This window comes from Haemorhous mexicanus, chromosome 1, assembly GCF_027477595.1.
Source record: "Haemorhous mexicanus isolate bHaeMex1 chromosome 1, bHaeMex1.pri, whole genome shotgun sequence".
Classification (NCBI taxonomy): domain Eukaryota; kingdom Metazoa; phylum Chordata; class Aves; order Passeriformes; family Fringillidae; genus Haemorhous; species Haemorhous mexicanus.
In genome coordinates this window covers 32,703,633-32,730,375 of record NC_082341.1, presented here as the reverse complement: position 1 = coordinate 32,730,375, position 26,743 = coordinate 32,703,633, and the positions used below count along the sequence as shown (strand labels likewise).

Sequence of the window (26,743 nt, the reverse complement as noted above, 5' to 3'; positions counted from 1 at the left end):
ACTCACTTTTTTTGCAAAAGAACTGGTAATTTTGGATGTGGGGGTATCAATTGTGGGCAGCTCTTCAAGAAGCCAATGCATTTCAGTACATTTTCTTTTATATGGGAACATCATGTTCAGTAGTAAGATTTGAACATCCTTAGGCTGGAAAAAGGGAAGTATCCAAAACCTAGTAACTTAAAAAGCACTAAGTCTTTGTACTTCAAAGTCACCTTCTACTTTCATGCTTTCCCAAGAGCAGGTAGATCTTTCTCATGTTGGCAATGTCTGTGTGATGTTTATTTTTTTGATTTCTATCTACCAGTGAGCTTCATCTCTAATGCAGAGTAGCCTCACCTCTAGGTCTGAATGTACAATTCAGTGTTGGTGCCTGTGGCATTGTTACCCTCACTGTGAGGAGCTCTGACAAATCTCAAACTGCAGAAATTATCACATTATTCTCATTTTTCTGCATCCAGCTAGGAGAAGATATCATGATCATTATACACACCACATAGATGCATTTCAATATTTTGAATTTAAACTTGGCCATAGGATACAATCATTTTATCCAGCAGTCTAATGCTTTTAGTCAATGAATAACTTAAGCTAGCTGTAATCAAAATAGGTTTAACCGGCAAAGAAAGAAAACTGTCAGTGTGTCTGTTACTTTAGGGCAACTGAAAATATTCTCTTGTTCCAAACAGACCTCTCCAACTGTCACACATATTTACTGGAAATGAACCAGCTGTTACAGAGCATGGACGTTCTTCACAGGACCTATTCAGCGCCTGCTATAAATGCTATGCAGGTTTGTTGTTTAAAAACAAAACCAAAAACTATTTTCCCTTACAATTCCAAAAAATAACACCAAATCCTAAAGAATCGAGGTGTTTCTTAGTGTTGTTGGATTTATGGCAGTCTCTATTGGTTTTGTCCTGTGTGTTGTTAAAAGGTTGGACCTTTTGAAAGCCCAAAGAAGGAAAAGAGAACACACAGGAGGTGGCGATCCAGAGTTGTTGGGAAAGAGGCTAAAGGAATGTTACAGGTAACTTGAGTCCTTTCAGAGCCCACCTTCCTCCAAACCTTAGTTATTGATCACTTCTTGGCATGACCAGTTAAGGAAATACCAATCCTTTTTAAGCAGAGTCCTGTGTTAGCTCATTTTAAGTGGTAATATATCAGACAAAACACAAATGTGATGTCATTGATATCTGCAATAGAATATCTGTCCTGTTACCTTCAGGACACTGGCCATGCTTTTTACCCATTGTCAATCTTCTCCAATTTGTTTGTTTGTTTGTTTTTAATGAGTACAGATTTTTTCAAATTCCCTAGATAGCTTTGTGCACATTTGCATCCAGGGCCATGTGATTAGATACTTATGAGTGGGGGGAAATAACCTGGCAAATGTAACAGCTCTCAATGGGCTTTGTTTCTTTGAGTTTGGCAATCTCCCATTATGGCACCTTGGGTGAAGTCGTATCTCTGTTTCATTTGCCAGGTGTCATCATCATTCAAAGCTTATTGATAATTGACAGTAATTTTTTTCATTTTTGGTGTCTCCAGCATGAAATCCAAGTGGGCATAGTAAAGCAAAATTTTATTTTGTTTATAAAAGCATCACAAATTACTATCCTACTTACAGGTGCCTTCAGTATTTTCTGCCCCTATGAGACTGCATGCTTCCAATCCAAACTTATCTACAATAGATTTTGTAGAGGAGAAAAATTACTCTGATGGCTCTGAAACATCATCAGAATTTACTAAAATGCAAGAGGACTTATTTCACGTTGCACACAAAGGTAAATGAAATTGTCTTTTTAAAATGGTTTTATAGCATCCCAGTTTAGATAATGATATGACTTCTGAGAATGCTTCCTGTTTATTGTTTAGAAAACACCCTTCCTTTAATTTCCTTGAGGAATTGCAAGTGTTGAGATCCTGAGTCGTTTGAAAAAGGTGGCTTAATCACCACTTTTTACAGTTTTTATTTAATAGAGAACTACCCCTTGTTTTATGTGCTAAAAGCCTAGATTGTTTTATTAGTTGCCAAAAGGTAAAATACCTAAAATCAGTTGCTAGAAATACAGCAGACTTTACTCTCTTATGCTTGCATGCATATCTGTGCATATGGGCACATTTATGTTTCTATATTCTGTGTGCTGCTTCACTGTGGTTCAGAGTCAACATTTGTTGGTGATGCAAAGGTTGCTATGGTAGTAACCTATTTTTAGTGAATACAGAAGAGTAAATCATGCAAAGCAGCCAGAGGGGGAGCTTGACTAGAAATATTTCTTCCCTCAAAATCATTTTTCATTTCCAGTGCTTTGTTCCATCACCCTCGCACCAGAAACATTTTTATTGTTTAAGTGATCTTGGTGAGGGAGGCACTTGGGCATTTATAGCTGAAAGGCTTTTGGGAGGATTGGCTTTGCCCCCTTTGGCACACAGTAATGGTTGATGGTATCAATAAGCATTCTTTGCTTGCTGCTCCCCTTTGGTGCTGATGTATCTTGATTCTGTTATGTAAGGAATGTATGTAAGTAGTAAACCTGATAAAGTCAATTATAGTCAAAACTGACGTATGTTTTCCAGAAGAAGAGAAGAAGTGAGGGTGGGATGCAGTGGGAAAAGTTGCTGCTAAGCAGAGCAAAGAAATCACCTACTCAAGATCATCTTACTGGAATTGTCCATGACAGAAATTTTGGTTAGATTGATCCACACATTTGAAGGGACAATTAACTTTGTTGTAATGACTGCAGAATCATTTTACTAAGAGGATAAAGAATTTTTCTCTGAAGTTACTTCATAGCACCCCCATTCCAAGAAAAAGTAGTGGAGAAACCTCTTGTGTCACCTTTTTGATGCAAATTAAATAAAATGTAACACTAATCATTTAGTAGGCAGTAATTCTTGAAAAACAAAGTTAGTATGCAAAATATTAAATGTCATTGAAGGTCACTGAAGATTCTGGTCATGTTATCTACATATAAAAGAAAGCCTAGCAGAATAGATCACAGTGGATATATTTCCCTCCCCACCCTGTGATACTGTTAAAGATTTCTTTGGATAGTATAAGAATTAGCTTTGGTAATGGTTTGCAGTATTGGAATATACCTTAAGAATAATTTTTCAGAAGACTAAAGTGGGTTACATAACTACTCAGTGAAATTATGAAGATTCAGGTTAACTCAGAGTGGATGATTAGGAGAGAGAAGTGTTGGGATTTCTTGTTGTTTGCCCTTCTCATGCATCCACGCTCAGATTTTCTATCTTCATTTCCCTGTAAATGGATTCACTTTTGCACTGGCAGGTCTCATGGCTATATTACAGGGCTTGATTAGGTCCTCAGAAGTCCTCTAATCCTCCAGTCAGATGAATGTTGAAAACATACACCGACAAGCACTGCTCAAATAAAGTTTTATTCCTTGCGGTTAAAGAGAAGATGCAATGTCATAGTGGTGAAAAAAATTCTAAAAGTGCATTTCCCCTATAAACCCCCCTCTAGTGATGTTAAAATAGCATGATCTGTTGTCTGATTTAAATGTATTGGGCTGGTGATAGTGCCTCAGGAAGGAGCAGAAGTAGCAGCACAGCGTGCACATCATTCAGGATCTGACCCTTTGAGTCACTAAATCATCTAACAAGCTGAAATTTCTCTATCACAGAAAGAGATAACAAAACATAACACCACAGTTGACTTGCTTGTGGGAAAACTACTAACCCTATAGCTATGGCACAATATGTGTTATAGCTGCCTTTTTCTTTTTTTTTTTTTTCTATTTGATTTTTTTTTTCCCTTTCATCTCTTCTTCTCCCCTGCCTGCCCCCCCCCCCCACTGGAATTTATAGAGGAATATGGAATAGAGTCATGAACATCCAAAGAGTCAAGCTAATTGGGAAACAAAAGCAAGTGAAGAGCAGATGTGGTTAGTTAGCTTTGTTGCCATCTGTCACAAATGTCAGAGTAATTTTGACTGTGGCTAGTATAGTCAACACAGTATTCTTCACCATAAACATGTCTCCTACAAAAAAAATCTACCCTATAACCTTGATTAATATTACTTGGTTCTAGTAACCCACCCTGGATCTCTCAACCTAAATTCTTGTTTCTGTCACCATAAATGATGCTTTGTTGGAGTTTTATGTAATTGGTGTGTATACAATTGGCTGCTGCTGTTTTTAACTGTCACTTTTTATTAAATGCTTCTAGTTTACTTCACCTTGAGGTCAGCTTTCAGCACCATATCTACAGAGAGAGAAAAGCTGAAGCAGATGCTGGAGTACGATGCATCCTCATCTCCATCTGCACAAATAGTGGGCTTGAAGAATGCCTTAACATCTGTAAGTGGCATGCTGAAGCTCACCAAGCTTCATTGTCATCAGATACTACTTTTAAATTTTGGAGTAGTTAATTTCTGTTTCTATAGTGTCAGCTGCGTGCTAAAATTTGCAGGATTTAATCATAGTAAGTTATTCTAGATCATGTTTCTCAGAGACTTTGCTAAATGTTAAAGGTATTGTCAAATCATTGGAGTTTGATAGACGGATTGATTTAGGTATGTAGTCTAATCTGTATCATTTGAGATGGAGAATCAGAGGGCTGCTCTGTGACTATGAATCTGCTTTCTTTCTCAACATGCTACTACTCACTTCTGATGGGTTGCAGGTTTCCTTTTCCTTTTTTTTACCTAAACAGCACTCAGATATTCCCTGTATGACTTGGCATAAAACAAAGGTGAGGGTGGCTGAATGCACTCAGCTGTCCCTTCTAATGCACTAGAGCTTCACCATGCTGCACCTAGACACTGCAAAGCAAATTCAAGTACAACTTGTTTATATTGACTTCCAGCCTCAATTATCTCTCAGTCCTCTAAAAGCAGCAATAGAGCTATTAGGGCAGAGTTCTAAATGACAAGAGATTGTGCTCTTTAAAAAGGTGGGGGTTTGGTTGGTGTCCTTTCTGTAATTGGTAGAAACCAGAACTTTTCTGCTTGGTCATGTTTAAAAACTGATCTGATTCCAGGGCAATGAGGGCTATCATTATCTTGGCATTAAAATTTCAGAGTTTATTGCAAACACCACATCAGGGGCAGGAGAGATTTTCTGGCACTGATCAGTGTGATGTAGATAGTCTTGGAATTATTTCAGTATGAAAACTTCCCTTTGCTTTACAAAAGCTGCATGTGATCACAGTTTTTAAGAGTATGACATGCCTCTTTGCCTGCACCAGTAGAGACTGCAATGTCTCCACAGTGTTTAGAGAAAGTTGAAGGTGTGTAATAACTGTACTTGTTCACTTGCACTCCTTTTGTTTTTGGCTTTCAGATGTTCCACTTCTGGTATTTGAATAGGTGACTTTTATTTTTTCAGTGTTATTTGTCTACCATTTTATATCAGAAAGTCAGTTTTAAGATTGCTGAGCTTAGTGAACAATCAGTTTAGCATGAATTATTTTGTTTTCTGGGCTGTGAAATGTGGTTGTCCATCTTCATCCTGTACATGTGTAAAAAATAATTCTGTTAGGTTTTATCTGATGCTTACTCAGTCTTGTAGCCCATCCAGAAGTCATCTGTGAACCTTGGCTGTTTCAGCAGGGTAATCACCTACAAGGGCTCTTTTTAATCTGCAGGTCTGTTATGTCATGCCAATAGAAATTTTCTCACCCTGTACAGCAGAGATCCTGTAGGAGAATGGAATAAACTTCCTTTGAAAACATTTGGAAGCATGGATATGATAAACCTGACATATTTTTTTAGACTTCCTTGCAAGAGAGAGTCTTGTGTTAATGACTTTAGCTTAGTGTTTGTTGTTGTTCATTTTAGTTTGTTTTCTGTACAGGAGGAATGAAAAAAAATTCACTTACAGGTTGAAAGCTGTCAAACATAAGTCTGTTTTGCTCCCATCAGCCTGGCAGTGGAAGAAAAATGAGCAGATTTAAAGTGGATAAACCACCACAAAACTAGCATATCTGCCTCTGCTTCTCCCTCATTAGGATAGTATCCTTGACCTACACACATTCTCAGAAAAGGAAATACAGAATGGGAAAAGATACAATTTTTTCTGGTTTTGGGGGAGGAAGAAGCCAGCAGAAAGAAGAAAACATTTTGTAGCAAATAATGAAAATGGGAAATTATCATTACAGGAGAGGTATTTTGCTCTTGCTTGATGAGGATTTAACACAGTGCTGAGCATTTGACACAGTAGGGATATATATACCTTTATGGCAAATTCAGACCACATATATTTAAAGCCAGAAATCACATTGAGCTTACTGGCTTTCCTGCACCCAAGAGAATTTCCAGCACAAATTACTGCCAAAAGCAGAAGCATTTGTGGGATAAAGTAGATGTGTAAACAGCAGGGTTCTCCACATCCTGGTATTGATTCAGATCACTAAAATGGGATGTAAGTCTTCAATATTGTTCCAAAATTAATAATACAATCCCTTATTTCAGAACCATTTTCATTGCAGGGTTAGGCTCTCTTCCTACAAGTCTACTCTAATTGACATCTGTCTATCAGATGCATCCAGAATAAGTAAATAACATGTAACAAACATGAGTTTGCAGTAGAGGCTTTTTATTCTGACCATTGCCATTATAATCTGATAGGACACGAGTTGTACCTGTTAGCTGTGTGAATTTATATCTTGTTTCTCTGTCATTGAAAGGCAAAGGAAACTGCCAGTATGGGAAAATCAAATGGTTTTGGATGTGGCAAGAACTAACACTGAGAGAGGCTATGTTGGAGATGGGGGTGAAGGAAGGGAGTTTGAAAAGAAAAATATCCCTGCCATCTTTGACTTTTTTCCTCAACTGATGTCTCTGTTTCCTCACATTAGAAAAAAACAGTTTTAATTTGACAGATAAGGAGTAAGGTTTGAAGCATTTATAATAAAGGATTCACTGAACCAGTAAAAAAAGGATGTGGTGGTGTTTTATATTACACTTTAAATAGTCTTTGCCCCTTTTTATACAATAAAGCCACGTTCAAGAGAACTTTATATCCCCAATATTTTTGTTAAATATTCCAGGCAATAGCACAAAACACAGATCTTAAAGACCGGTTACGCAGAATACATGCCGAATCTAAGATCATTGATTCAGCATCTAATGCAAAATCAAGCCCAGATTTGGTGAAGGTGGGTATGGATTTCCTCTTTCAGTGATGTCCTGTTCCTCCAGCCCCTACATCTAGACAGTGCTGCACAGCTGCCTCTTGTCTGTTCTCGGTGTCTCCCCCGTGGTGTGGTGTGTTAGCAAAGCCAGTCTGCTTTCCTGGTTGTGAGTCATTTCTGGTGGTGCATTGTGTGGTGTTTGATTTCAAAGACTTGCCTTGTGAGCAGGTTTCCTGAGCACATCTTCCACTGCTTTCTGCTACTGGTTCCTGGTGTTCTCCCTTTGCCTGCTTCTCATTCAGCATGTACTGAGCTGCCACCTGTCACCCTCCTGCCACTGTTTCTCTTGCCCTTTTAATCCTTTGTTAAGTCATGTAGATCTTTTGTCACCTATCCAAGTGCTGTTAGCCCAGAGTGTTGGCTACCAGTGTGGATCATGTAAGGTTTAGTACAATTACCAGACATTTCCAAGAAAGGATCAAAGTTAATGGGACACAGAAGAGCCCTTTCAGCCATTTAGTGGTCTTTGTGTGAAGCCAGGGACTCCTCTACATCAAGTTAGCTGGTTTGAAATTCCACTGATGTTCAGACAGCTTTTTGGCTCAGTGCAGAATGCATGTGAAAAGGGTGTAATTATAGGTCATAAGATGTGGGTGTTAATGGTGTTAGTGAGGGAAGCCAGAACTGTGTTATTTCTGATGGATTTTCCTAAATGTTAACTCATACAGAAACCTCTGCTGTGCTTGTAGTATAAATCTTTCATTAGAACTTGAGTGCACGTAAATGCTGGGGCTTTTATGTAACTAATTATTTCCTTTTATTTTTAAAGGCAGTTTAGTCATTCCAGAACAGATTCCATCTGTTTGCTTCTGGTTCAGTTCTGGTGTAGTGGAGCTATGTTTTGGTCATATTTAGCTGTTCAGTTTTGGGATTTTTTTCCTGTGGGTAATTGATCATTCTGATGCCTTTTGCTTTAAAACCCATGAGAATTTGAACAGCCCTTAAACTGCTATCCAGAAAAGCATTAATGCGTTGTTACTTCGTTTCAGGAGTTATTTTCTTTTTCAGTGGAGGTCCTTGCAATGACAATGGGTTATTTTTGAATCTTGTGCTATGTGCTATACACACACAAAGAGACACACACAACAAAAATAGCTTTCGGAAGGTCCTTTGGAGGTTGCATTCACAAATTCCCTCTGGCATGGCTTGGGATGGAACTTGAGGATGAAATCACTTATACTGGAGAAGCTTCATTTTAAGGCTGTGTGAGGACTGTGATACAGTAGTGCTGCTTTGAGGAAGACAGGGCCACTGCACAAAACTTGTCACTAAATGATAAATTGGGTGCTGTGATCCACCTGTGAAAATTGAAGCAGTATAAAATAGTAGCCCAAGCCTTTGCGTAAGGGAAAAGTTTTGTTTGTCTGTTGGGTAATTTAACTGTAGTTCACCATGCCAAAGTGGGAATATGGAACAAGAAAAAGCTTATGTGTTAGATATATAAACCTGATGCTTTTTTATGAGTCTTTCCTGCTCACTTTCCTTCTCAGATTCAAAATAGTATTGGAAATAATCCCAGTAGCAATGCTTATGTGTGTAAGGTTGTTGTTTTTTTCACTTGTAGGCTAGTATAACTGCCTTCCTCCAGGAGGAACAATGTCGAGGTTCTCTTTTATCCCTGCTGTAAAAGGAAGGGTTTTTCAAGTCTTTTTTTATAGCAGTTTGTTTTGTTTCCATGTCACCATTATCAGCGTGTACCGAATAACATTCCATACCACGGCAAAACCTACCAACAGAAAAGCTTTGAAAAAAGGTTTGTCAGCTCGATTCTGGGCTTGTCAGGTTGTTCATTATGTTGTTCTGAAAATAAAATACTACAATTCCTGCAAAATTACGATGTGGAAGTCATGGTTATAAACTAGTAAAGCACCTCATGCAGAAAATTTGAGAGCAGTTACTACACTCATTTGGGCCAGCGTAGCTCCTTTCCTTTGTGTTGGTGGAGTTATCAGGGAAAACAGTAGCACACAAGCTTCTCCAACTTCTTTACTGCCACCACAGAATGAGAAGTCTCACTGGCCACCCCACCTTTCCCAGGCCACCTGTTGGAACTCTGCTTACACCAATGATCTGTGTAGTGCTTCCATGGGAGAGGCTATCAGGATCAATTCCAGTTACGTGGCTTTAATAATATGTTGGTTTTGGGTAACATGGAGATATCTCAGGTGGGGATACGAAGGAATGATTTCCAAAACACAGCACAGAAAATCAGGGAATAAAAAGAGCTAGGAAAACATACTTTATAAACAAAGCAACTTTTCCCCTCTGAATTTTGTAGACTACTCTACGGCAGGCTTTGCATTAAGCAAGACTTGAGCAGGAAAAGATTAATTAATTTGCTAAGATCAGGAAGGAATGTGAATTTAGGGTGTAATATAAAGAGATGGGAGTTTTGTTCTTTTTTGGGCTTTTTGATTATACACTTGGATATGTCTTGCTAAATCATTCAAATGGCAAAGCATTTTTACATGCAGCACCTTAGGTGATTTACTCAATATGCATTGCTTTATTTTCCTTCTTTTTCCTTCTCTTTGGTCTGTTTTACTTTGGTTTTAAATCCCACTTTGATACATATGCTATCATTCATGTAAATTGAAAAGAAGCATGTGTAATCTTCTCCCAGTGTTCTACAGCCCTTCAAGTTAGGAGACTGTGGAAATGCATGCATGAATGTTGTTTGTGCTACTTTCCTGCTCAAAACCTTTTCTTCTTTTAAACAGGAAAATTCAAGAGAGGAAGGCAGAGGTCTGGTTCACCAGGTCTCCAATGAAAGCAGACTGTCTATCGCTGACTCTCTCACAGAATTTTTTGATGCACAGGAAGTCCTGCTGTCTGCTAGTTCTTCAGAAAATGAGGTCTGAGCAAGAAGATTTACATCATTCAGATGTATTTTCTTATCTGTTTATTGACTGGCAATCTTTCTGAGCGCTAACTGTACATCAGAAGACTGCCAGAAAATTTAAATTTTCAAAACATTTAGAAATTAATATGCCATTTATATTTATTTGTTGTCATTGTCTCTTCACTGTAAAGGGTGGCAAGTATTATGAAGAAGTCTTACATGCACAGTGAGGGAGATGGCAATTAAGTAGCTTGTATGCAGATACTGCAGACATTGTAGGCTGCCTCGAGTCATTGTACAGGGAATATATGCCTGGGAATTGCACCACAAAAATACTTACTGCTACCTGTCCTTGTGGTACCTGTAGGTACCTTGAGGCTGATGTCATACATATTGAAATATATTAGATCTTTGTTTCCTCTCTCGGGTTCCATAAAAACCTTGGCTTTTGATATGAGGAAAGCCTTCTTAGTTGTGAAGCCAAGGAGAGGAAGCATGTCTCAACTCAAGTTTAAATTTCAATTATAGCCATCTCTCCCAAACTCAAATGCATCTTCTTAGGACTTTGTAGTACTTTTCTAAAGTACTGAAAGGCAGCTTGAACAGTTCAATTATATTAAAACAATAATTGCAGCTGAGAGTAAGAATGTCCACATGCATTTGGGATTATTTCAATGAGTGATGTATCTTACTTTTTTTCCCCACCCCACACTCAGGTATCAGATGATGACTCATATGTAAGTGATATCAGTGATAATGTCTCAGAAGATAACCTAAGCAATGACATGGAGAATGAAAGACAAACTTTAGGTAAGTTCAGTGAGTTTTTTATGCCATGTTTTGAGAATTTTGTTACTGCTTGTTTTGGATTTTTTTTTTTCTTCTCTTACTAGATAATTTGATATTTTAGGCTTTGAGATGTAAAAAGCCTGTGTTTTTTCTCGTATAGACTGAGACTGGTTTGGAACAGCAGATTCTAGCTAATCTGCTTCTCTGAGCACTGTTGATTAAGCAGGATGGTGGTTCTGTATCAGCAGGGAAACACCTCTTTTCTTTGCTTCTTTGATGCAGCTCCCACTCTCTCAGTTTCTCATGGCCACAGGATTTTTTCAAAGTAGTAAGGCCCAGCTGCTTTCATTTTTTAAAACCAGTTTTCTTTCCTTGTCACACTGTTTTTTCAGTCTGAAATTTAGCAACTTCACTCAGAAGTCCTGTTGGTTTAGAAGAACTCAGTGTTTAAAGGAACATGAGAATAATTACTCACTGGCAGCTTTGGTGCATGACCATAAAAATTTCTTTCTTGCATGTATTACTCATGATAGTGTTGTTAGTACCTATGCTAATTTGTCCTCCTAATGGAAAGAGACTCAAAAAAAGGAGAAGAATTGGTCATTACAACCTAATTGGCTTTGTGCCTTCAACTCATTTCAGCTGACCACAATGTTCATCCCAGTCTAACAATATATTTTTATCTTCAAAAATGCTGAACAGTGATTTCTCACTAGCAGCTGTTTCCTGATCATCTCCAAGAACCAGCAGATTCCTATGAACTTGGGTAGTTTGATATGTATTCTGTAACTGTTCAAAATGAAGAAATTTCAATTTTTTCCTTTTAAGATAGGAAAGAATACAAATGAATTTATCTCATGATCTGGACCTTAGAAAGTTATATTAATGTGGCAGTTCATCATTTTTTAACAAAGACTGTCACTGAAGCTCTTCAGTATAAGAAGCACCTCTGCATGCTTCTGGTACCTGCTATTTCTGAGCTTTGGGCAGCCTGCCACTGCCAATAATAGAAAACTGGATGTTGTTCTCCTGCAGGGCTTTAGCTGCACCATAAATTGTGGGATTATGACAAAATCCTCTGGCCACTGTAATGTAGAAGGTCAGATCAGATGTTGATAGTGGTCCAGTTTGGCCTCAGAAGTCATTGACTCCAACTGGAGGTCATATGTATAAAACCTCCTTTGGCATTCATCCTGTCTGTCACAGCTCCTACAAACCAGAACTGCCTGGGCCTTTCTCTAATGGAGACTAGGCAAACTTCACTGCTTAGAAAATTTGGTATCTGAGTATTGAAGTTCTTGCTCCACTCTGGTTTTTCAGCAGCTTACCTCAATGAATGGACTGGTCCAGAATATGTAAATGAGCCAACTGGTATCCTGTTTTTAATCAGAAGCTGTTGAAAGACATAGCCAAATCCCATTTCTGGGAGCTCTTTTAAACAAGGATAAGTTTTTAGCATTTGTCTCATTCCTGAGTTAGCTAAGGGAACATCCTTCTTTTTCACCTCTTCTGATATTAAATAAATTCTTTCAATAGGGAAGCACAGAAGTGAGCTCCTTAACTCTCAACAGTATAATTGTTTCAGGTCGGTTTTTTGACTCATAGTGCCCATGTCATTTTTAAGTAAAAAGGAAGATACAGGCAAGGGGCTGCAAATGGTTCACCTGACCTTGTTTGAGTAACTCAGTCGTATGAGGTATTATGACTTGGAGTTTGCCAGTGGCAGGAAAGATGGAAACTCTTTCCTCAAAACTCTGAGGCTGCTGATTACCCTTTAAATGTTCCACGTGAGGCTTGGGCTGGGAGGCAGGGCAGGCATGGAGAAGTTTGTCCTTGTGGTCACTTGTCACTGCTGTAAGCACTGCTGATACCCTGCTTATGTCAATGGCAGAGAAGAGGAAGTGCTGGTTAAGTGCAATTAAGGGCAGGGATTCTTCAGGCATGTGTAGCACAGAAGGAGATGTGCAGCCCAGTGTGGGTTTAATTCCTTTGACACAGAGCAGTGTGAGGAAAGCCAGAAAAGGACAGGGCTTGACAGACTGAGGGTATGCCTGAGTGACCCCAGATAGTAGCTGATCCTAAGGCAGGAGCTTCCTAGGTGCTCCCGAGGATGTGGAAAGATAAAATATGTCCTTGTAGTGGCAAACACACTCTGAAACAAAAGTGATGTACAGCTAAGCAAATAATCACTTCAGACTAGTGCCTGTTGTGGAAACTTGTAGCTCTATTTGGATTCTGCTACAAATCCTGTCATGGCATACTTAGAGCTATTTATCCTGTTCTGATTGCTTTGATACAGGAACACCGACTTCAGATATTCATGTCAAGGACTCTTGACTTGAGTCCTTTTTTTTTTTTTCATCTTCAGCAAACCCATAGCTCTACAGTTGCTTCAGCTTTTGCATCCTTAAAACACTTCAGTTTTCCATCAATGTATGGGTATATCTCAAAGTAACATCGTTAAGTTTAAATGCTATGGGGAGCAATGTGGAAAAGCTTGAATGTAAATTCATGGTATGGTAAATTTCCCTGGTAGGAGTATGCAAAGCAGTAGGAAAAGATCAGTAGGAGTAGTTATTATCCTTGCATCTGGAAGTTACATCTTGCCTTCTGAGAAGTGTCAACTTAATTGAAGGTCTGTCAAGGAAGGAGGTTTTATATCCACTAAACAGATAGGAATCCATCTCTGTTACAAATAAAATAGTTATAATATTTACTCTTTCAAATTCAGTGGAAAGTCTGAGCCTTTTCTTGCAGACTTTAAGGGAAAAGAAGGTCATTTTTATGCATCTCTTATACTTGGCATTTTACTTCCGTTAATGTACATAAAATGTGATTCTTAATTTTGTCATTTTTATAACTGGCTATCTTCAAACCACAAGTGAAATACTTAAATGATTCGTGGGTGGAAGGAAGTTTTGACAGAAGGAAAGATGGTTGCATTTTAATGTATGCTTGCAAAGGGGGATGAAACTAAGAAAATGTAAATTTAATTGTTCTGCCACTTCCTTCCTTTTCAGATTGTATTTCTGAAAGCGGAATCGGATGCAATTCTAAACGGAGAACGTGTTTGCCAGCTCCATGCCCTAACACAAGTAACATCAGCCTGTGGAATATCCTGAGGAATAACATAGGGAAGGATCTCTCCAAAGTGGCCATGCCTGTTGAGTTAAACGAGCCCCTGAACACGCTGCAGCGCCTCTGCGAGGAGCTGGAGTACAGCGAGCTCCTGGATACAGCGGCGCGCACGCCAAACCCCTTCGAGCGGATGGTAAACACCTGATTCCAAATACTCAGGAACATTCAACAGAAGAGAATAAACATAAAAGCAGCGCTGAAGAAGTGAAGATGTTCTATTCCATTGTTTTGTTTCTCTCAGCGGAGAGGCAAACTCTCCAAATGTCTGTACATACTCACATAGCCACTATTTTTGACTCTTCTTGTTTCATTTCTGTTGCTTTTTCAGAAAGTCTCTCTCTCAAGTACCTTGCTATACCTCAAGTTTAAGCAAAGAAGGAGCTTAGTTCTGTTTTGCAGCTGATGCTCTCTAATATTAAAAATTTACAGCAAAAAGGGAGGATGGGATTGAACTTAGTTCCCTTTCAAAGATGAAAGCTACAATAGATCTTTTTCAGGGGTGTCTGATGTGGTAACACATTTCTTCATAGGGATGCTGGATCTTCCAGCCCTACATGACTGTGATATCTTTATATTAACTAAATGAGCTCCATGGTTTTTATTAACTGGTTTTCTGAAATTTTTGTGTTTATCCAAAATGTTCAGGATCTCAAAACCAGGCTGTATGCTGTATGTTGGGTACAACAATGATGTCATCCTCTTCCAGTGCAGAACACTGAATTCTGCATTTGGCAAAAGAACAAGAGAGAAATGCATTTGTTGTTCTGCTTCCAGGTGTACAAGAGCTACTTAATATGCAAGCCCATAAATAAAGGATTAGAAGCTCCCTAAATTCTCCTAAATGGGAGATACAGATTTTCCCATAAACTGTATTAAGCCTTTTCAATTCAATATATCTTATCTCAAAATGAGGTTATTAGTGAGGATAGGTAGTCATGTTAAAATCACTGCTTGAAAAGTCTCTTTCCTCATTCTGCCACTTTCAAGGGTTACAATTTAGGGCCTGTTCCCAGGGTGTGGTCATTCACTGGGGGTTTCAGTCCATAGGATTTTTTGTTCTCTTGAGAACATATGCTAAAAGGAAAAGGAAATGAGCAGTAGTTGTCCAAAAGGGAGGGAAAAGAAGCCTTTTCCCTCCTCCCCACACCCAAGCATCTGGAAATTACCTCAGACTCGTGTATTCTTTGCCTTTGAGAAATTCCTGAAGCAAGATTTAACGCTAGCTGCTGCACAGTAATTGCAATAGTTCATAAAATAGCCTATCCTCAGTGGATTTGTTTTCTGAAACTGTGAAAAGAGAGTATCTACACTTTCAAAAGATGAGGAAAATGGAATGAAAAGAGGGGGAAAAAGTGTTACAAAAGAAACTTGAATTCCTCATGTTATGCTTGAGTTGACTGCAAAAATTTGGAGGGCTACTTGTGAGTCAGTCATGATCAACAGTTTCATGATTAGGTAATAGCACCCAGTAGATAAAAAACAATTTAAGTCAAACAGCATTAAAAATAGCAAAGTTGGTGAAAAATCATCCAATTGTTCCTGTGCCATGTATATGAAAAGGATAGTTGGTACATGTGGAGTCACAGATGTAACTATAAAAACCAGTTATTATACAAAATTTAACAGTGACTTTTAAGGTTACTTTGAACTGTATTGCAGAATGCTAAGCTGTTCCAAACACTTTTCAGAAATGCTGTTTTCAGTTGATGAAATTTGCAGTATCTGACCCTAACAATTCTATCCCTGACCTATTGAATGACTGAAAATTTAATAATCCTCTAATGTGTGAACTAGGGCTTAGCTTGCAGGAGGCGTGCCCGTTTGTAGCCTGCAAATGAAAGGAAAAACAGAACCAGGATGAAGCTTGCTTTTATTTGTTTTGTGTTTGTTGTAAATTAATTAATCTAAGTCCCAAATATGTACTTCCCAGGTGTACATAGCTGCCTTTGCAGTCTCTGCCTATGCATCCAGTTACTACAGAGCTGGAAGTAAGCCATTTAATCCTGTGCTTGGAGAAACCTATGAATGTATCCGTGAAGATAAGGGTTTCCAGTTCTTTGCAGAACAGGTATTGTATGCTGCAACCCTTAGAATTGCTACTCGATACACTGCTGAATTCTAAATGTGTGGCTGGAATTCTCTAGAATTACTGGCAAAATACAAGATTACTCTACATTCCCTGAGCCCAGCAAAACCCAAGGGACTTTGCTGAGTTGTTATAAACAAAGGGAATTGTTTTTTGAGGAAAGTCTGCAAAGTCTGTTGTGGAACATGACAAGCAGTAGCTGACACTGGAGTAGCACAGGCTGGCAGGCTGCCTGCTCCAGTAACAAGATAACTTGGTTAAGTAGAGTGCAATTCCCCATGCTGAAATCTGATCACATCTGCAACAAAAGTTGACATTCTTGTCACTTTCTTTTGTGTGTGATCATTAAAAATGCTGTATCTTCAGCTGTTTTATGTCTTCTTTTATAAAAAAATGTATCCCTTGTGTAAGTCAGTCAACCACAAGTATTTCCAATGGCACCATAACCCCTTCTGCTTCCTGTCCAAACACTTAGGAGGCTAAGCCTTGAGAATTTGCAACCAGAGCTGAGTAGGTGAAGGATGTATACAGCACATCATGGTCTGAGTGTTTATGAAGATAATTCCCCAGTAGGAGAATAATTATTAAGTATGGGTGAAAAATACTAAATTTAAACCAGCCAAGCTGCCAAAATTGCTGAACTTGAAGCATATGTTAAAAAGAGATAAAACTCAAATACCTGGTAGCAAAGTAACAATGACTGAAAGCTGTCTCATTCTGTCTAGACATAACAAAAAAATACAAAAAGTGCAAGTGGGCAAAGGTGTGCAACCTAGAAATTTGATCAGAGAAAGACTTCTAAGAGACTTCCTTTAGGAAATGAAAAGTGCTTTTGACCACCTGTGAAGGTACAGCATTTTGCACATTATGTTTTAGAATTGACAAAAAGGAATGTTATGTGAGCTTTCCTTAGTCTCAGGAAATGTCACAGGCAAGAGTAAAAATAAAGAGGGGGAAAAAAACCTAACAGAAAGTAATACAATCAAAGCAAGAATCAAATTTAAAGTTCATGTATCTGGTTCATCACTGTGCTACTTCAGTACTAAAATGATGTGTATAGAGCACTGCAAGTACCAGCACAGCATCAAATTTGAGTAATAAAGTGGTGAATAAAAGTTAGTACTGAGTTTGATGTTACACTGAATTAAAGGAAGATATTTTCATTTGAATATTGGGTAAACCAGTACAAAGGGTAACTTTTATAAAGAAGAATTTTACTACATGAGTAGGCTTGTGCTATGAACAACTGTTGCTCTAATATGAGAAATAAGTGAGGTGAGTTTAGAGTGGTAAAGTTACTGTAAGAATATGGGGTGGAGAAATATTAGGAACAGAGGGCAGTATGGGAAGAAAGAAATTTAATGCAGCTTGCAAGCATTAAATATTTCTCTTTATATCAGGAACAGTGGCTTATTGCTTGCCACTAGCATTTTGATGCTTACTCCAGATACCTTGTTAACACAGGCAGAATGTAATTAATGGGATAGACTCACAGAAGATACAAAAGTAACAAACATTCTGTTTTATCATAGAGGGAGTTTCGAATAACTCCTGCTAGCACCATGACCTTACTCTGGAATTATAACAGTTTAAGGGAGAACTAAGTATTAACCCATGTATTATAGTGACATCTGGGGTTAATCTGGGTACAGTATGTAAGAGAGAGAGAGAGAGAGAGTGTTGCTCTTGCTGAATTAGGCCATAGCTGAAAGTAATTAGTACTCCTTTTTTATTTTTTTAAACCAAGTAGAGGATGTTCAATAAATAACTGGATGCCTGTGGGAAAAATTGCTTAGTAAGAGAATTGCGAAATGAGTAATAAAAAAAAAAAAATGTAAAAGCTGACTTACTTTTTTGAGTTGATTTTTCATAGTGAAAAATAGCAATTTGACTTGAAAATAAAGTTGCCCAAGGAACAGCAGGCATTACACATCTTAAGAGCTGGTCCTGGTCAGTTGTTAGTTGTGTTCCCAGAAGGGAGAATTCAGGTTGAGGAGGAGTGGCCCCTTTCACTTTGTGCTTTTTTAATTTACTGTTGCATTTTAATAGTCTGAAATGTTTATTTGCTCACAGTCCCTGCTAGTTTGGTGGTTGCCCTAATTTCTGCACATGCCCAAAGCTGATGAAATTCAGTGCATGTGGTTAGAGTTTCATCTAGAAACACCTGGGGTGTCACTGCTGCAGTGGTAGGGATTGCTGGATGGAATTTCCTGGCTTGATTTCTTCACCTCTGGCCCACTTAGAGATGCTGATCACTATCTCCTCCCTCATACTCAGGGTTTTGTGGTTATTCACTGCACAGAAGCTTTTGGCCCTTCATTGTGTTTTTGGTTTTTTGAAAATTTTTATCTGTGCACTCAAGAAATAGCTAAGTGTGGTTTTTGTTAATCTGTTAAGAGGTCCTAATGGTAAATTTAATTATCACCTTAGAGACAATGTACAAAGTATATTGCTAGCATTTCACTGGAACAAAATCTCAGGCCTTTTAAAATAATTGTTTGCCATTTCTTTCAAGGTTTCTTGGGTCTGAGAACCTTTATTAATCTCACTGCCTCCCCCTTCAGGACACAACTGCAAAGTGAAAACTAATGTTCAAATTGTAAATGCCATATGGGAATGAAGGAGAAAACAAAACAGCCAAACCAAAATGACTGTTCAAGTGCTGATATTTTAATCTTTTTTCCCCCTCTCTTTTCATGTCTTGCTATTAGGTCAGTCACCACCCACCTATTTCTGCATGCCATGCTGAATCTGTGAATTTTGCTTTTTGGCAAGGTAAGTCTTCAGTCTATCATTTACTTTTACAGTGTTCATAATGTTTTCATTGTATGTCTAACACAAAATATCCAGAGATTAGGAAAAGTTGAAATTCCTTGCTTAAATTTGTATTAGAATGGTTTTATGAAATCTTAGCCTATCCTTACTTGCATGCTTCTTACTTGGATCTTCTGCTATTATAAAAGTTCTCAAGAGATTTTGCTTTGTTTGGATTATTTTCATGTAACATTAATTGATTATTATTTTTATGTACAAATATCTGTTCTTCTTTAAAATCAGGTTTGTTTGGGGTTTGCGGGGAGGGGGTGTTGTTTTTTAGTAAAAAAGCTATTTATAAAACAAACAAGCTTGAAGACAGCATAAAAACACTACAAGTTAAATCCTGAACCGTGGCAAATCTTGTTCTGAAAGCAAATTTCAAAAATGAGCAGAACAGCAAGGGTAAATACATTTACCTTCTCCTTCTCTGCTGGCATTATTACAGTATGTAAGATTTTGTGCTATTTGAATATATTTTTGTTTGCTCTGTACTGCTAGTCAAGGTGTCAGCCAGTAACACTACCTGTGTGATTGGATAATTTTGGAGTGCACACAAAACATAACCATGCCTTTTAACTCACTTAAAATCCTTCACCCAGGGGTTTGTCAAATCACAGTGTGGCCATATTGTAATCTTTTTTTTTTTCCTGATTGGCTCTGCTGACTTGATTATAGTTATTGCAGATGGAACTGAACAGATATTGGAACCTATTAGTCTGGGCTTTATTATTCTGTGTAATTCTTTGCTTTGTAAACAAACACAGGGACACAAGAATCCTTTTGTTCATAGCCCAAAAGCTAAGATGACCAAAAATTTATTCAGTAACTTGAACGCTGTATAAATAAAATCAGATAGCAGCCTGTCTTAATAAAAATAGATGAGACTGACTTGTTTAACAGATTTTGACAACAGTTATCATTCAAATATTTTAACATTTCCATTTAGAGAATGAAGTTCTTCTAATGAGAGCTGAGAATCTGATTAATGTGAGAGTCTGAGATTTGGTCTTGATGGGCACAGGACATTCAATCAGGGTGCAGCAGGGCTTGGGGATTTTTGTTTGCTTTGTTTTTAAATATGGTTGGCTGAGCTTTCGGGAGGGCTAGACAGTGATTTTTTTTTCCATTGTAAAGAAAATTTTAAAATGCTGCGACCTGTTGTAATGAGGCTATATTAACTTACATAGAAAGATTAACACCAATTTAATGATAAAGGCAGGTTGCCAGTCACTTCAGTTCTTTCTGTGTTCAAAGATCTTTCCACTTACTGTGTCACCTTCTCAGCTCAAAAGGAGACAGCAACATTGCCAGGGTAGTGCTGTCATCCCACCAGGCACTGATCTTAGTTCATGTGTTCCATCACCAAGAAATCTCCTGATCACATCTTGTGAACTGAAGACTGGGCTCTCACAGGGACCAATAGTTTGGAAAAAGCTTTCCATGACTTATGAAGCTGGCTCTGCTTTTGTAGAGGAGTGTCAACACACGAGCAGTGGAAATGAAGGAAGTTTCAGCTATTCCAGCAGCATCTGTGGATGAATTAGTGTGAGCACAGCTTTGAAATAACACTTTGCTTTTTCTCTTCTGTCCTAAAATTATTGCGGGACCGAGTTGTACCCTGGCTCCCAAGATGTTTCCCACATGCTGATCTCTGTGGGACAGCTTTGCCATTTATGAGAGCATAGAATTTGGCACAATCTGGTGATGCATTTTAACTGCCAAGCTTGGTAGGGTGTACCTTTGCCCTTTCTATTCCATCCCAATGCAGAAGAGAGAAAGCCAGGACAGAATTTGCCTCAACAGCATCATACCGGAAGTAGCTTTGGAGCACTTGTGCAGTGTAGGAATCACAACAGAATCGCTGTCACTGAAGATGCTGACCCAGCACCAGACTTCAAAACCAAAAAACCCAAAAGGTCATTTTCACATGATAAGAAAAGTAACTTCTTTCTGTGCAGAATCCTGCCCAATATCCCATTCTAGTCTTGGCAATAATAGGCAGCCCAGTGTGGCTCCTATCTTGCACATACATGCTCAGGAAATACCTGAGTAGTTTCTTAGGTGTGGTTTCAGCACCCATCTCACAACCAGTGTAAGAGCTTCCCCCAGAATTGCACAGGAAATGGTGTTTTGTTTTCCTTCTGTTAGAACTAGCACCTTTTTGAGACTGGAGTTGCAGTTTCCCCTCTTTTTAGGGTTGGGCAGGGAATGGAGTTCCTAGAGTCTAAAATAGGAAGGTTACTATTCCCCTGAGCTCTGAAGTTACTATTAAAGTTACTGGCTGATTATCTAGCCCAATTTAACTGTACACACATTTTGCCATGCTCCTCTCTGTTTCTTTCTCTTCCAGGTGCTTTTGCTCAATAAATTTGGCTAAACTTTCATTGAGTTTTCTTATCTTTTTTATATTTTTGAAGAAAAGGCATGAGACTTGGACATGTCTTTCTGTAATTCAAACAAGATTTCAAAAGACCAGTAAAAATTACAGAGGGAGTTGGACTAAAACCCTCTGCTATTTTATGCCCTTTGAAACCTTCTTTAGCCTCTTGACTGTGAATTTTCTTGTTATATTTTTGTATTTGAAATTCTGCTTTTGTTTTTGAAAATGTCTGCATTCATTGAATAATAACTGAATTGCACAGAAGTATATGCTGCCTATAGGTTATTCAAATGTCTTTATTTTGAAAAGGTTTTTGAGAGGACTGTTAAATATCTGTTACTTTGCTATTTAAATAACCAATATTATGATGAAAATCAAACAAAGCAAACAGCAACAACACTAAACCCACCAACACGTATTTGAAGGTCCCACAACATTCTTTGAACACTTCTGTTGCACTTTGTTATTTTGGATTTCTTGAAAATAAAGTAGAGCCCAGAAACAGCATGATTCACCTACCTGTGACTAAACCTGTCTTTTTTTACTTCTTGTTCCAGATGTCAGATGGAAAAACAAATTCTGGGGGAAGTCCATGGAGATTGTTCCAGTTGGCACAACACACGTAACTCTCCCAGCGTAAGTGCTGCCGTTGCCACTGCTGTTCCTGCACAGGCACTGATGCTTGCACACACTGCAGCCACGTTCATTCAGAGGACAGTGAGCTCTGCTCTGCCCTTTGGAAGGACTGGTGGCTATGATTTAATTAAAAGAGAAAAGGGGAGGAAGAAAGAGCCCACCAAACCAAAACCAGAAGCATAAATCAGAAGTACTGACTCTTTGCAGAACAAACAATGAAAAAAACCCCCATGGCTCCTATGTACCTTGAAAAAAGAAAAGTTGATATTTTCATACTTCAGTTGAATTTCAACCTTAATGCATTTTAAACTCACAGGGAAGAACTATAGGGTAAAGGAAGCTATGAATTCTTTTGCTTGAGTATGGGTTTGGGGGAAGAGGTGGTGGTGCTCCTGTCTTTTTTGACTCTGTTTGTAGGGACCCAGGCATCTTGGGATGTTCTGGGCTGTAGGCAAGGCCAACAGCCATCATCACTGCAGAAATAACGCCTGTAAGTGATAAGTAGAACCAGTTACATATCTGGTGTTCATTATCCAAGGAAGCAGCCACTGTAGTGAAGTGCTGAGTACAGTTGGTTTGTTTCCTTTTGTTTTTTGAAATAAAAATCTGCAGTGTTTCAATGCTGGCTTGTCAGAGTGCCCATTATTGATGAGCAATTAAAATCCCTTAAAATTTGGCCTATATCCATCATGTTTGCAGAACCAGAGGTCTAAAGGTTGAGTATTGTTCCAATTAAATCTGTTTTCCAGTGAGAGAGTACAAAATGAATTCATCTGCCATCTTGCCATCTGAAAAAAAAAACCCCAAAGAATTCTAGAACTTAGCACTTATCAAATCAAGCATGCCTTTTTTTTTTAAAGTGGATAAAATTGTAGTCTAGTAAGGTAGTATCCAAAAGGTAATGTATAAACCATGTCCTGTTCATAGCACCTGCCCTAAGCTTTGAAATAAAAGGATGTGAATGAGTGCTCAGAGCCAAAATAATTAATATATTAGGGCCTATGATGGGCTGATGAACTGGGAAGCAATCTGATTCATATGTGATCTCCATGTGTTGGTTTGTATCCCTGTGTATTTGATACAGAATTGGTACAAAAAAGGTGCCAAGGCTATAGGGAAAAATTAAGCATTAGTATTAATGTTCATTTTGAAACAAATAGATTTTTTTAGCATTTATGATAACATAGGACATGCATAGCTAAGGGCAGAAAAACAAGTTACTGTGGGATAAACTGGCTGCATATCTGCAAGTATGTACAAACTGTCCTTGTGTGTGCCCTTAGAAAACAGCAAGTGAAAGCAAGTGATTAAGGGGAGGTAGGGAGAGATTCCAGTAACTTCACAGGATGTGTGTGAGGCACTTGCTGTGGGGAAACTGGTGCTTTGTAAGTTCATATTTTACCTTACCAGTAGTGAGTTGGCCATCCATACCCAGAACAAATTTTATGTCTTCATGAGACTTTCCTTTCCTTGATGCTTTATAAAGCTGTTTTTTATAAGAGCATCTACTTCTTTCATAAAAGCTGAAATGTTGCATTCCCCATGGGTGTTTGTTTGTCTCTCCCTGTCTGCTGTTTCCCAGTGAGCAACTGCATCTTGGACTGCCTGGTGAGAACTTTTGCTCTTGCCTAAAGCACACATATGAGGCTCAGCCTTGAGAACTTGAGCCAAGCTTACTCTTTTCAGTACGTGTTCAAATCACTCTGGTTGCCCATGTCCTTGTGTTCTCTATTATCACTGTGTTACAAGCTTGGAATGGGCATCTCAGACTGTAGAAGATATCAGAATTATTATTTCTGGGAACTTAAAACTGATTAGAAGGACAAACAGACTGAGAGAAAACTGAATTCAAGACCAAAGTATCCAGCAGAAGTGAAAAGGATTTTCTGGGAGGTGGGATTGTTTTTGAGAAGGTTTGGAACAAGAAGATGGAGCATTCTAGCTTAAAAAAAAAAAAAAGGTTTATTTGGTTTCTCTAACCAAGTTGTCTGCAAATGTTTTTCCTCAAGCTTGAGCTCACTTGAACGTGGCATGACAATTTTCTTGTGTGTATTTTTCCTTACAGTTTTAAAGACCATTTTGCATGGAACAAGGTGACATCCTGCATCCATAACATCTTGAGTGGGCAAAGATGGATTGAACACTATGGAGAGATCATCATAAAAAATCTTAATGATGACACGTGCCACTGCAAACTGACTTTCATAAAGGTAACCACAGCAGTGTTGGCATTGCCTTTTCTAACAGGCACAGCAGTGGGAGGATGCTCTCTGCTGAAGCTCAGTACTTCTGCTTACAAGCTGTAATTACCTGTGATTCCTTGAAAACTGTAACTTTGAAGGAACTGCCACTCGCTAGACAAAAAAGAGAAGCAACCGCTTTCTTGAGTGATTCCACTGGAAATGGAGGAATTATGGGGAAAGGAATATCATGGAAAACCTTTTCTGGGTTTGATGAGAGGCATAAGCACAAGGTGGCTACTGACAGTGGTTTACCACATGCCTCCTACTGGCCCACTGGCACATGCTGTGGTTGCAGTCATTCAGCAGCTGTAGGACCAGTGCTTATGCAGGGTTTTTCTCCTGATGCTCTTTTCTAGCCCTTTGCAGGTACTTTGCAGGTTTAAGTAAGAGGTTGGGGTGTTACTCAAAGCTTTTGCTTCACTACAAGTACAATATATATGACTTCTTCAGGAATTGTATTTATAACTGAAATCAAATCCAGTTTTTGGCAATAGATGTACTTTACTACTACTTTGTAGTGAAGGAAAACCACTGAAAATATAAAGTGATGCCAAAATTTCTAACATGAGAAATACTTTTATTAATCATCCTAAGAGACTTAGCTTAACCTGCATTTTCTGTATCTGACTGATGGAGAAAGGCTCTGCTGGACATAGAACAGACCATACAGATACAAGGGATACAGTACTTCAGTGTACCTGTGCACCATGGCATGCTCCCCAGCAAGTCTGGGGTTTTAAAATTTGTTTTCTTGAATGCTTTCTGCTTTCTAAGAAGCATTGGGATGATTTTTTTTCCAAATACTTACTTGAAAGTACTTGAATGTATTTTCAGAGTTGAACTTTAAAATATTTTCAATATTTTAAAGTTCAAATATTTAAGACTGAGAGCCTGCAAATCTCACACCTTTGATATTGTAAAGTGTTGAAAGGGAAGATTAATGTATTAGTTCCTTTTCTTCTGCAAATTTGGGAGAGATGTAGATAACCAAGTCAGGACTCAGGGTCAACTGTCCTTGGGCAAAATTCAAGTTCAGCTGCACTTTACCTCATACTACCCCTATAAAAGGGCAAACAAAATAAGTGCAATTCTCAATGTTAGTATTTTAAGAAGCTAACATGCTGATAAGTTTGTATTTTAATGGTACTAACAGCAGTTGTTTGCATTTGATATTGTAATGCACACCTAAATGAACAGTTCTCATTGCTCTACAGCCTGGTGCTACTGGCATGGCAAAATGGGCTGCAGCTGAGCTCTGATGCACCTTCTTTCCCCTCATTCCTTTTAATTCCAGGCAAAGTATTGGAATCCAAATGCACATGAGATTGAAGGCAGTGTCGTGGATAAATCTGGGAAAGTTGTGCATCGGCTCTTTGGGAAGTGGCATGAAAGTTTATACTGTGGGACAACTTCATCTTCAGACTGCATATGGAGAGCAAGTTAGTGATCAGAATGGCTCATGTACACAAACTGAGATCGTGAGGATAAGCTTACTGTTTTCATATCCTTATCAGGCCCCAATTTCTTGTTATTTTTCTGTAGAATATTAGATTGTTGTCAAGCATTTAAAAGCTAGATCAGAAGAATATATCATTTAAATAATATGAGAACTTAATCCCATGGCTTCCTGAATTTTCTCCATTCACCCTCATTTTCATATTTGGGCATGAAGTGAGTATTGAGGACTCTAGTAGGAAGGGGGAAAAAAAGGAACAAACTCCTACTGCTCATGCAGAGAAGTGTCATTTATTTCATGTGTTGAACACTGGATGATAGCCCACAAAACTCAATTCTGTAGTGACAGTGATAGCTGAATTTCTCCCAAGCTTGTGGGGTTTTGTCTACTGTGTTTGGAAAAAACATTATGATAATAGCATGGCCTTCATCACAGTTGTGCTGTGATTCAGCTGAGAGAACAGAAATCTGTCTTGTTGCAGCGCAATTATCAAGGGGGATGTTCTCTTTTGTCACATTATTAAAAACCTTTTGTTCCCCCACAACTGACACTGTGGATCAGGCATAAACAAATGACTGGAGGGAGCTTGAAATTTTCTTTCTCAATATAATAGCATTTAATTGGAATTCTGAATGTACTCTTTTCTTCTGTAGATCCAATGCCTAAAGATTATGAACAGTGGTATGGATTTACACAATTTGCACTGGAGTTAAATGAACTGGACCCACAAACTAGGTCATTACTCCCATCCACTGATACCCGTTTTAGGCCAGACCAAAGGTAAGAAGCTTTAACCCTGAAATATTTTCCTGAAATAGTCCTTAATCTTCTGTATACTCACTTTACCCTGAACTCAGCCTGTTTTCTGTGGATAACTGCACTGTGTTTCTACTTTTACATTAATGTGCATCTGAAACAGACATTGTAATCATATATTGAGAGATGGTCTAGTTATTATGGAAGTGTGTCCTAAAATTGCCTCTTGGATGCTTCTAGATAACTGCCTTTCCAGAGAAGTTAAAACCTCAGTACTTCAGGTACTGGATGTTGAGCATACAGTATTTGAGTAACTGAAAACTGAGACACTTGAAACTTCTTTCTGCAGTGAAATTTTTACTTTTGCAAATTTCCAGGTAGAAGAATCTAATGTAACTGTGCCTCTGAGCCTGTTACAAGAGCTAATTTTCCTTAAGT

General features: G+C 38.4%; 1 protein-coding gene across 4 annotated transcripts in view; it reads left to right on the top strand.

Annotated features, from left to right (window-relative positions):
* Positions 1–26,743, top strand: part of OSBPL3 (oxysterol binding protein like 3) — an 82,941-nt gene that overhangs the window by 52,210 nt on the left and 3,988 nt on the right. For 2 of the 4 annotated variants that reach the window (XM_059845048.1, XM_059845040.1), the window contains exons 9-22: positions 687–790; positions 935–1,027; positions 1,628–1,784; positions 4,196–4,326; positions 7,019–7,126; positions 9,883–10,017; positions 10,721–10,814; positions 13,814–14,064; positions 15,862–15,999; positions 18,729–18,792; positions 21,772–21,850; positions 23,916–24,060; positions 25,388–25,532; positions 26,203–26,329. In XM_059845048.1, coding sequence (XP_059701031.1) covers positions 687–790; positions 935–1,027; positions 1,628–1,784; positions 4,196–4,326; positions 7,019–7,126; positions 9,883–10,017; positions 10,721–10,814; positions 13,814–14,064; positions 15,862–15,999; positions 18,729–18,792; positions 21,772–21,850; positions 23,916–24,060; positions 25,388–25,532; positions 26,203–26,329 — 1,771 coding nt within the window. The remainder of the gene's footprint in view (positions 1–686; positions 791–934; positions 1,028–1,627; positions 1,785–4,195; positions 4,327–7,018; positions 7,127–9,882; positions 10,018–10,720; positions 10,815–13,813; positions 14,065–15,861; positions 16,000–18,728; positions 18,793–21,771; positions 21,851–23,915; positions 24,061–25,387; positions 25,533–26,202; positions 26,330–26,743) is intronic. The other 2 variants (XM_059845057.1, XM_059845065.1) reach the window with 1 other exon arrangement.